The 11,786-nt window shown below is 38.0% G+C and overlaps 1 protein-coding gene across 1 annotated transcript; it reads left to right on the forward strand.

Moving 5' to 3' along the window:
* Positions 1-1,450: 1,450 nt before the first annotated feature.
* On the forward strand, positions 1,451-11,542 carry LOC115929631 (solute carrier family 13 member 3-like). The gene is made up of 12 exons (XM_030999219.1): positions 1,451-1,712; positions 2,425-2,599; positions 4,376-4,465; positions 5,002-5,069; positions 6,210-6,329; positions 6,997-7,086; positions 7,584-7,688; positions 8,079-8,182; positions 8,512-8,723; positions 9,619-9,780; positions 10,453-10,590; positions 11,080-11,542. The coding sequence occupies exons 1-12, from the start codon at positions 1,456-1,458 to the stop codon at positions 11,251-11,253; spliced, it is 1,695 nt and encodes a 564-aa protein (XP_030855079.1). The 5' UTR covers positions 1,451-1,455; the 3' UTR covers positions 11,254-11,542.
* Positions 11,543-11,786: the final 244 nt, after the last annotated feature.

The raw sequence follows: 11,786 nt of genomic DNA on the forward strand, positions 1-11,786 counted from the left end.
ATTAGATTTGTTGATTTCCTTTATGTAGTGTTAAATCTGTATGATTTTTTTAATAATTAGGTGACGTTGAATTCACAGCAGTTTAGGCCTGTCCTTTTACTGAACCACAACACCCCTACAATATTGACCAGGAAGAGAATAAATATTTTAAGGTTAATGTCTTATCAAGATGTGAATGTTTTCCAAAAGCTGGCCGTAGTCTGTTCGGAAGGTTTCCGGTGGCCACTTTTCTAAAAAAATACAACAAAATAAAAGTTCTTGGAAGGTTTCACCCATAATCCATTTTGATTCCCCTTCTCTTAGCAAATGATTCTGGCTATACTTATTGTACATAGTGCGTATAAAAAAAAGTGTATCCAACTTTGGTAGCTCCTAAATTAAAAGTCATAACCAATATTATGACTTTGGAATTGATTTCATGATGAAGAGTAACTTATTAACTTATTTTCTGTCCAATGATACACTTTTCATTATTTCTGCCACTGTTTTCTGAGCACCTGGTTCTTTAAAAAGTGTTGTCAAAATCGCTTTGTTCCAAGTTTGGGCTTAAGGAAGCAATGTGGGTTAGAACATATGCATGTGCTTCTTTGGTCTTAAATCTTTTAATTGTTTAATTGTGCATCGTGCTTCAGTGCTTCATGGTTTAAAAGGGTGCAATGTTATATTTAGGCTCATACAGAACCTTGCTTCTATCCACAGGATAACCTTTACTTATTTTAAACAGCCTATACTAACTTATTGTCTTTTGATATCTAAGTTCTCTCTTCTCACTTGTCTACTGCGCCACTTCACACGCGTAAGGAGCATATTAAAGGTGTTTATCTGGAATAACGAATGAAAACCCAAAGGTTACTAAACCCAAATGAAAGAAAGAAGATATATATAATATGATGATATATGAATTATCAAAGAAAATCACAGCAGGCTTTCATGAAAAAAGATAACATCCTAATTCCTAAAAAAAAGTTATCCATTTTGTATCCCTAAATGAGAAGGTAACCTTTAATAAACAAGGGATGCGAACGAAGATTGTAATTATCATAACGAAGAGAATATCATAAATTTTGCTTGTAAAAAGCATTTCCTTGAGTTTGAGTTGATATTAACACCTTTTTCATCAACTGCCTAATAATCGATGTAAATAAACGAGCAATCGTTTTGGAAAGACATACATGTAACACAAACATAATTTCTTTTGACCCACATTCATTGCTTCTACCCAAGCTTGGTATACAAGAGGATTTAACAATACGTTTTGAAAAGCCGGCCGCTCAGGCACCCTTGGCAGCACAGTTATAAAAAGGGTATCATTAAACAGGGTATTAGTTCTGCTTTACAATACAATATGATTCAAGGTCACACATGATATAACCTTGAGATTAGAAGCTATCAAAATTAGGTTCACTCTTTTATACGCATTGCATATGGCCGTTTTGTGTTAAAAAGATTGGTTACATGGTCTTCACCATCTTGGTGATGGGCACCTACTGGGTGACGGAGGTGATTCCCTTACCCGTCACGGCACTCATCCCAATGGTTGTCTTCCCTGTCTTTGGTATCCGAGACACGGACACCGTGGTCCAGCAATACTTCAAGAGTGTCACCTTCTTGATCTTTGGGGGCCTGGTCCTCGCCGCCGCCATTGAGCATCAGAACCTACATCGTCGTTTCGCTCTTCGAGTACTGCTCCTGTTCGGTACCGATCCTAAGAGGTAAGGTAGTCTCCTTGTGAAGGAGGTGGTATAGGGTTAAGTGGATTGATCAATGCCCTTGGAACAGGGGGGGGGGGTTAAGGTTCGAGGGTTTAATTTTGTAAAGGCACTATTGGCCTCGGGTAAAGCCTAAATATTTCTCACAATAAATTAGTAATTACATTATAAACATAATAATTTAATATTTAACTACTAGATATTTATACATTTATAAATATAAGTTGCCGACATCGTGCTTGGGCGAAATATCGATGATATTTTTTCCCCTTACAACCTAAGGTCTCCTGCTTCCATAGTCCTCGTGTTTGGCTGTTAACCGCAAACTAACCCACCACAGCAGAAGTTAGATATTTACAACTGATTATAGGTCATGATCACGAACAGGTTTTTTTTCTTCATCCTAACTGAGGGCAAACACGAAGCACAGTATAAACATAGACAACGTGCAGCCTACGGTTGAGGTTGAATGTGAATGACAGTGCTTGTGATGGCCACTGTCATTGTGTACAGAAAGCTCTGGGGCGGATACGGTAGCACGTGCCCACCCCCTTCCCCGCAAAACCAAGTCACAAGTGCGCTCTGAATGTGTCCTTTACCATTAGGTGCGCTGTAATTACCCACCCCCAAGCGACATCTGAAAGCTAACCCTGAAGTGTAATAAATGAAAAACTTCGGAACACTTTAGTGACCCTTTAGTGGTGTTTTATTACAGGTTGTTACTAGGCTTTATGAGTGCTACAGCCTTTCTGTCAGCATGGATGAATAATACAGCTGTCACGGCAATGATGCTTCCCATCGCACGAGCCGTGCTCGATGAGATCGGTGAGCAGGGCATCAAGGAAGAACACGAGATGGAAGACGACCTCGAAGGAAAGGCGGAAGACAAGGTATAAGACAGTTTGAAGATTATTATCAAGTCAAAGCGTGAGCCCAACCAAGAGGGGGCACTGACAGCATTAGGGGCCTCTCTCTCTCTCCAAAAATGATGTGCGAATTTACAAGGCGCCTCTGATGAGGGTACGGTGTGAGAGGGAGTCATATCGTATATACTTGTCTCGCCCTTCATAATATTTCTCTCTCTTTATCTTTTTCTCTGAATTCCTTATTTCCCCTCTTGTCTGTCATTATCTTATCTGCCATTCGATTAGGGACACTCGCACCACGGTATCCCTTAAGATACGTCATTGCAAGAAATCATTCACTAAAGGATATGCCATAGGGCTAAACTGACCAGCCCCTCTTCTGTAAATGTACACCCTTTTTCGGTTTGACTCCACTTGGATACTTATGGTCACGTATCTTGATTGAAAATACGATTAATGGAATAAGGTCCAAAATAGATTAAAACCTTAACACACGAGGTAGAATAGTGATTAAACCAGTCCTGGCGAAGCATACCTCTTAGGAACGCATATAGTGTTTCCGGGTACATTTTAACCGCATAATATGTGCTCCCCTTTCTTTTTCTTATTTTATGCCCCCTCAAGTGGTGTTTCCTACTCCATGAATACGCTGTTGTTCATAAATCATAGTTACAAGGAACTCAAAATTCAAATTTTTAATAAACAGACGAGAGGGTTTTAAATTAGGGCATTAACACTGAATTGTATAACAGTTTGGATTTTACGAGTAGACCTAGTAACGATAACATTCACGAAGAAAACACTGAAGAAGGACATGCGAAGGGAAGCATTAACCGGAATGCCCTTGTATTTGACTACCTTTGTTAACAACATTGGTAAAGCTAATAAATATCAATAAAATATTTTACAAACCCAACAAGAATAAGAGAAACAATTAGATGCTTGAGATAGTACCGATACTATACTTTATACGCTGTAATGTGGTAGTGCATGTACAGTAGGAGATTGTAAACCATGTAAAGAAATTGAACCTCAGGGTTTTAATTTATGTTTCATATTCTGTTCATTTTCTTTATGATGTTACATCAACTTATTCTCACATCGGATGTTCAATAATAAAAGTAAATACTGTATTTTTTATATTGTATTTGTCGAAAATTTATGTGTTCAAAGGTCTTAATTGTTAAAATGTTTTATGTCCGTTAAAGGAACAATACGATCAATGAAAGCTATTATTACCCCTCCCCCTCCAACCCCCTCTCCCATACAAAAATCTAGCATTTAGCTGGATATTAAATAACGAAACCATCTCGTAGGTTGAGTCCTATTTAATTGATACGTGACAGTTTAACAAAAAAAAAAAAAAAAAAGTTTTATTTTCGAATATTGTGGCCAAATTGATATTTCGATAAGTGTTCGAAAATATTTGTTAGTTCAACTATGCATTAGTGTAGAGGAGTCTCAAACTTTATGATCTATAACAAAATTAGATCGTCATCGATTTGATAAGAAACAACTTAGATTTGGTTCAAGTTGCTTCAAGCAGAAAACGATTGTTTAAAATCGTCCCCTAATTGTAAATCCAAAGGTGTAGTAGATATGTGTTATTTTACTCTGGTATGAGTATCCATGTAGCGTAGGCCTACGCCAGTTCGCAGTCCTAAAAAATACATCAAGTTAAAATGGAGCCGCTCGGAGAATAATAACGCCATCTTTACAATGTTCTTTGAACATCTTTACACTTTAAGATGAGAATTTAGTTTATAGAACAATAGCTAATTGTCAATTAATCTTTGTTAGCGTATCAACCAAGATGATGAGATCGGTGAGCAGGGCATCAAGGAAGGAAGCGAAATAGAAGACGACCTCGGAGAAAAGGCGGAAGACAAGGTATTAGTTTAAAGATTATTAACAAGTCAATAACTCAGGGAGGGGCCGCGCGTGAGTTCAACCAAGAGGGGCACTGACAGCATTAGGGGCACCTCTCTTGGAAAATGATGTGCGAATTTACAAAGCCTCTGATGAGGGTACGATGTGAGAGGGAGTCATATTGTATAATTTTCTCACCCTTCTCATATATTTGTTAGTTCAACTATCCAACTATCCATTAGTGTTGAGGAGTCTCAAATTTTAAAATGATCTATAACAAAATTAGATCCCCATCGATTTGATAAGAAACAACTTAGATTAGATTCAAGTTGCTTGAAGCAGAAACAATTGTTAAAATTTCCCCCCTAATTGCAAGTCCAAAGGTGTAGTAGATAATATGTCATTTTTCTCTGGTATGAGTATTCATGTAGCGTAGGTCTACGCTATTTCGCTCAGAGATTAATAACGCCATCTTTATAATGTTCTTTAAACATCTTTACACTTTAAGATGTGAATTTTCAATATAGAACAATAACTTGTCAACTAATCTTTGTTAGCGTACCAATCATGACGTGTTGTCATCGGACGAACATACAGGAAAGAGAAACGGTGATGAATCACAAAGGTGAGTGTTCTCTTCAGTGTTCTCAAAATATCATCAAAGGCGGTCTTAACCCATTTCAATCATTTTTGTTTCCATTGTCTGTACATGTGTGGTTCATACGTGTATTTGAGCAGGATTTTATATCATTCAAGTTTACTAAATAAAATTAGAGAAATGATATGCATAAAAAAAAATGCAGTGCAGTTTACTGAATTCTCTTGTTTGCGTTTTAATTGTTTATTCTATGTGATTCAACGAGCAATTAAAGGTCTAAATATTATTGTACCATCGCAATTTAGCCACCTGGTTGCAAAGATAATACGTTTAAATGAATTAATTAATGATAGGCCTACATAGTGCCATACGAGAAAATCGTAGTAATTGAATCATCATCGTATAGAAAATGTGTAACGGATTTTTTAAATATCGGCGATGAACGACCCCTTTGAACCTTTCCAAGTGAATGGCGTCCTCCCCCGTTTCCCTTGGAATACCTACCCTGCATTGAATAAAGGTTCTTTTGCCTCTGTGTGGCTCTTGTATATTTACAACGGTTAAGAGCTCTTAAAAAACTCTTAATTAAAGTATTACGTGAGTGAGGTCGGGGACCAAGGTGGTATAGTACTTTCAATACTATTATCCTGTAAATGAAATCGATGCATGTATCTTAAAATGTTAACATCCCCCTTCACAAAGCGATTGGCTGACAATAGACCCGTCACTCATCCTATGAAATCTGAAACATTTTCACTTTATTTTCATTATCTTATCACAGCGATGGGCATGCAAGCCCTTTATCGTTAAAACAAAGCAGACGCCACCTACGCCTGAGCAAGGCCGTCATCCTATGTATCCCGTATTCGGCCAATGTAGGCGGGACTGGATCGTTGATCGGTGCCCCTCCGAATATAGTCGGCGTGGCTGTTGTTGAAAGGTAAAGTGGCAGATCCAAGATTGTCTGGTGAGGCGAGTGGGGGGGGGGGGGGGGGGACAGCAAGTCAAGTACGAAAATTATGTGACAAGCAAAAACATAATAAAAATCTATTTTAAAAAAGGGTAAGTTGATAAATATAAATATTAAATTAATGTATATATTAAAAAATGGGAATTAAAGCCCTCTTATATTATAATTTATTGATACATCTTTTACCAAACTCTCAGTCTATTCGGAAAGGAGACAGGTCTACATTTTGGAAGTTGGACACTCTACTGCTTCCCTCAGATGGTCGTCTGCATCCTGGTCATTTGGTTGTGGCTACAGTATATGTATCTACCTCGCAGGTAGTTAAGCTATCCATGTAATCTGACAAAAATTATTCATGTTCTTAACGCTTTCAAGTAATCAACTTCAGAACAATTTCACTACCCTATTGCCTAAAAAAAAATCTCCGGCTTTCATGATGGCATTGTAATGTACGCACATTTTGCACGGTTATTGCCATTACATCAGGTTTGTTTATGAAAGTATTTGAATTCATTTTTTGTATATAATTTAGTTTTATTTCGTAAGAAATATCAGTGATGTTGATTCCCATCCATAATAAAGGTCCCATCGCAAGCATTTCAAAATCCCTGAGCTATATTGTAATTCAAGTATTACTATACAATGCTCTTTATTCCCCAATGATATACATTATTATATACATACATGTATATAGATGCACAAGAAAAAAAAGGGGGGGGGGTAAAGCACCACGGCCTAAACATAGAGTAGGCGTAATATCTTAATTGACCAAGAGATTCCTTTTCAAAGAGTCAACTTGAATCCACTTGATCTTCCTTCTACTTTTCGTCAAAAGGTATAGGCCTAAGCTTGTCCATTTATTTTCTCAAATCGTCGACCAATGGGAGGATGAAATAATTTAAACCAACGTACCCTGGCGTTCATGTATATATGTATTTGACATGTTGCATTCTGTTTTACAAATATTATTGTCTACACTTACAGATGTAAAAGCAACAGCCAAGAAGACACCTTCCAACCAAAAGAGATTAAAAAGGTGATACAGCGTGCATACGACGATCTTGGCCCGATGAGGTATAGGCTAGACATTTACTTTTGGTTCTCCATTTTATATATCCTACAGTGTTTGGTGTTACGTGTTCCGTGAACAAAACTATAAAATATTGAACCATTTGATATACGAGGGGCAAAAACCAAAAGAAGCCCTTTCGGGATCCAAAAAAGACCTAAAGCCCCTTTTTTTGTTTTAGGGCCTTGGAATGGTTCCCGCCACGTACTATATGATAATTGTATAGCACTATACAGAGCCTGCTTTGGTGCTACATGTATGTACACGATTTTATCAAAACATTTTATATCTTGGATACATATTCAGTCCCCCGGAATTGGATTACCACCCCTATATGGGCCCCATTCCAAGGGGAAGCCGTACATAAGACATAATTTATACGAAAACATTAATAAGCTGTTTCACAATGCATGTATTTAGTTGGGCAATCCACCTCTTTGTTATAAATACCCCGAAATTTCAATTTCATTTGTGTGATTTTCTTTTCATAATCTAATTCCAGGTTTGCAGAATGGGCTGTATTGGGGCATTTTCTGATCATAGTCGTACTATGGATCACCCAAGACCCGAATGTATTTCCCGGCTGGGGGTCTTTCTTTCCTACCGGGTAAGATGAAAAGAGAATCTCGCTACCAATGTCATTGTTTTTGCAAAATCTTCACCTTTGCGTTTATCATGCATGAACCTTGCAAACATCTTAAATCCTTTACGGCGAATTGAAATGGCTACCGTCTGTGCTTCGGAAGAAAGTTTGATTTTGAGGAGTATTTTTGTTCTTGTATAGCATTGCCCAATGCAATCAGAGGCTGCAATCTATGTGTTGGTCCAAACGTGGTTAGATATGTAGATAGGGAGACAGATGCTACTAGGAGAAGAAGTATAGCAAAAATATCCGTTTTAGCTATGCTCTGTATCACTTCTTGATTGTAGTAACGTACTTTGCCCCCATGTCTTGCATGCACATCAACGCTACTCACTTTCGTGCTTTATCGTTCAGCCTCTCAAGTGCAACTCCGACAATACTGATCACTATTTCGCTGTTCATGTTTCCATCTGAGAGACCGCTCCGTCTAATACGAATCAGGGAGCAGCAAACTAAAGGTAGGCCAACGTAACATTTTACAAGATGCCATGTAAGTTACTTATCGAACTCCTTTTTAAATTGGGACGCTCTTGCGTAATGTCATAGCTATGTTCTCATTAATTTTAGTCCAATCGCTTGGCTGACAGCAATCATAGAGCAAGGCATACATATACTCTGTAGTAATTAGAGTTTATTATCTACCTACATATCCAATATAATATGTATTAGCTATTATAATCCTTAACAAGTTCCCATACTATATTGAATTCCCTTCCTATAGCCGGAAGACATAACGAAAGCTAATTTAACATTTCTTTTTATCAAAAACTCTAAACGAAATAATCAGCCGAGAGCGATCCAGAAATGTGCCTATCGAACGATGCAAGTACGAGTACAGCTGGCGTTAACGATGCTACGAATGGGAGTGAAAGTCGCCCAAAACTAGCCAAAGTCAAGTCCATTCCTGCGCTTATCAGCTGGGACGTGGTACATGAGAAGATGCCATGGGGTGTACTGATTGTTGTAGGTGGAGGATTCGCCCTTGCAGATGGATGCATGGTAAGTCAAGTCGAGGTTGGACACCAAAATCATTTGAAATTCAATGGTTTGTTTGTTTATTTTAAAAAATCAGAGGACATGACATTTTTTCAAAACATAACGCGACATGTCGTCTTGCAGCAAATCACTTGATTAACTCAGTCAAAGTTCTTCCTTTTCAGCACATTGAATGATTTTGTAAACTTTTTTGTTTGTTTACACTATGTAAAGCACAGACAACAAGGGAAATTTTATGACAATGCGAAGGAGCTTTGGCCTGACAAAGAAATGAAGAGTTTTATGATATCGAACCTACCTGTTTTTTTTTAATAGCTTGTTGTTGACGACGTAAACTTTCTATGCACTTTTAAATGATACCTAAATCATTGAAAAACTCCTTAAAATTGTCTTTGGGCGTCGTTTGATTGGATGGGAAGCGTGCGGGATGACACCCCATCCCAATCCGAAATTTTTGTTAGCCAATTTTTCAGCTGACCATTCGGAAATTCTGTAACCACCCCTAATCAAAATAACCCAGCGAAACCACTGATGATTTTTTGTTACCGTTACCCTACCTCCTGGACAACTACCCTCCGTATAACTACAGAATAACCAGCCTCTAGAAAACTGCCTCCTAGGGCAACCACCCCCTAGGGCAACCACCCTCTAGGACGAGATGGTAGATGTCAAGGAGGTATATGTCCTGGAGGATGGTTATCCTAGGGGGTAGATGTGTGTGGGGTAGTTTTCCGGGGGTAGTTGTCCTAGAGTATTTATCATGGGGTTGGTTATCCTGGGGGTGGTAGTCCAGGGGGTAGATGTCCGGATACGAAGTAACTCTCTCTCTCTCTCTCTCTCTCTCTCTCTCTCTCTCTCTCTCTCTCTCTCTCTCACTCTCTCTGGCATGGTTTTCTAGGAGTCTGGTTTGTCAGCTTGGTTAGCAGAACAGTTCAAGATCTTTTACGGGATACCTCCTTTCGCCATGGCTTTAATCATAGCTATCATAATATCAGTCCTTACCGAGTTTACTGCTAACGCTGTCACCGTCGCTATCTTTCTTCCTATCGTGGCGGAAATGGTGAGTTTTATTCTTTTTTATTTTATTTATATAGCCAGTTGTTTTGAATGATTTTTGTTGAACTTTTGAGATGGCCAAGGTCATGTACAATTTGTTTCTCCTTGCATTCAGTATGTAAAAAGACAACTCTGACTTGATTTAAATCGTCTGGTCATCAAAACACTTTAGTCGGGAAGGGACCATACTGTTTTTTCAAATTATCATACCACTTATTAATATATAATTCATCCTAAAATGCACTATTCGATTCATAGCAATGAACAAAAATAATTCCCCGTATATTCAGGAAAGGAGAACTGTTGAAAGTGTAAAGCCTCTGCCAGACTCTGTATTATACAGAGACTAGTTTAAGATCTTTTTCACTAAGCCTCTAAAGCAGAGAAGATTAAAATGGAATTCATAAAACATTATTTCACCCGTTCGAACTTACGTCTTGTTAGGTCTTCACTAGGTACTTTTGTAGCTCGTTTCTATGGCGATAAACCCATTGTTTCATAGAAATAAAGGATATGCATAATTATGATTACAACGCAGCAAAAATAAAACACATAGGCTACTTCCGCTTGTCATTAGGATATTGCTGCACGGTTACATCTGCTGTTAGATTAAGGAAAGATGCGAATTAGAAGTAAAACTAATTAAACATCTTTTACATGCTTTTACTGTTGATAGGCCGTTGCTACGAGGATAAACCCGTTATATCTGATGGTTACCGCTACAGTCTCATCTTCCTTCGCCTTCATGCTCCCCGTAGCTACCCCGCCCAATGCCATCGCATTCTCCAGCAAGGAAATCAACGTTATCGATATGGTAGGATCTGGGTGACAGCTCATTTCTGTCAATTTTATAATGCTGCATTACATATTATGATAGCAAGTCATGTATGGTCTTGTCTCTGAATATAAAATGTTAAAGAGGAAAGCGAAAAAAACGTGTGAATTTGGTATAATGATAATAGTAGAGATGTTGTGGTATAGTGTATAAGTCAGTTGTCTTTGGATCACAAAGTACAGAGTTCTAGTTCATGCCACATCTCTAACGTCCTCTGTTAAGACGTTCATACATTCGCTACCTTCGACCTATGTTTAGTCAGCGGGTACCTAGCACGACTATTCTTTAAAATGCACTGTATACTGATACATTTTGCTGGAGCAAAAGCTGGATTAAAAATGTTTAAAAATTATTTGGAAGTGCGTAGGAACAGATAATGGGAAATGCAAGAATGGAATATGATTGCCTTTTATTACTACAGTAACAGTATTTTACAGTATTTATATTATTTCATCTTTATTTTAACAGGTGAAAACAGGTTGTCTTCTCAACTTCTTGTGCATCTGTGTATTACTCTTCTGTATGAACACCCTCGGCCGACTGATCTTCAACATTGCAGTCTTTCCCGACTGGGCTAACAGTCTTGATGCCAATACCACCGACATTTACAACGTGTATAACTCCACATCCGTACCATTTTGATCAGACAGGTTTTTAACCCCAAAACGGGAAAAGCCAAAATGTCCAAATGTCCAAACGTCAAATGAAATCTTTTCCCAATTTTACTATAGTTCCCCTTTGCAAATATGTTTCAAGCTTTCCTCTTCTTTGCAGCTGTTTATAAGATGACATTGTTCAAGTGATTTTGGCACGTACACATTCAATCAATTTTAACAGACATTAGAATTAAATGAGTAGACGACAGACTTCATGCATGGCTGATTGTCAACGAAACGGAGTTTAGTCTTTTGTCAATTCTGCTTGTTGCTACGGCGGGCAGCCAGTGAAAACGAATTCGTTTGATAAAACTATGGAAATGCAAGCACTACTTTAAACAAACAGAACCTTGTCATTCCTTGCTCATTTTTCCTTATTGAGGTGTCATATAAAAGGGCAGAAACTCAACTTTCTAGAAATGTGATTTTCTCTTTGAAATTCGCCAAACGACTTTTTGGTTTCCTCTCTTTAAATTGATCTTAATCACTCATGCATGAAATATGCATCATATGAGTTGC

This window comes from Strongylocentrotus purpuratus, unplaced genomic scaffold (genome assembly GCF_000002235.5).
Source record: "Strongylocentrotus purpuratus isolate Spur 01 unplaced genomic scaffold, Spur_5.0 spur5_scaffold_5, whole genome shotgun sequence".
Classification (NCBI taxonomy): Eukaryota; Metazoa; Echinodermata; class Echinoidea; order Camarodonta; family Strongylocentrotidae; genus Strongylocentrotus; species Strongylocentrotus purpuratus.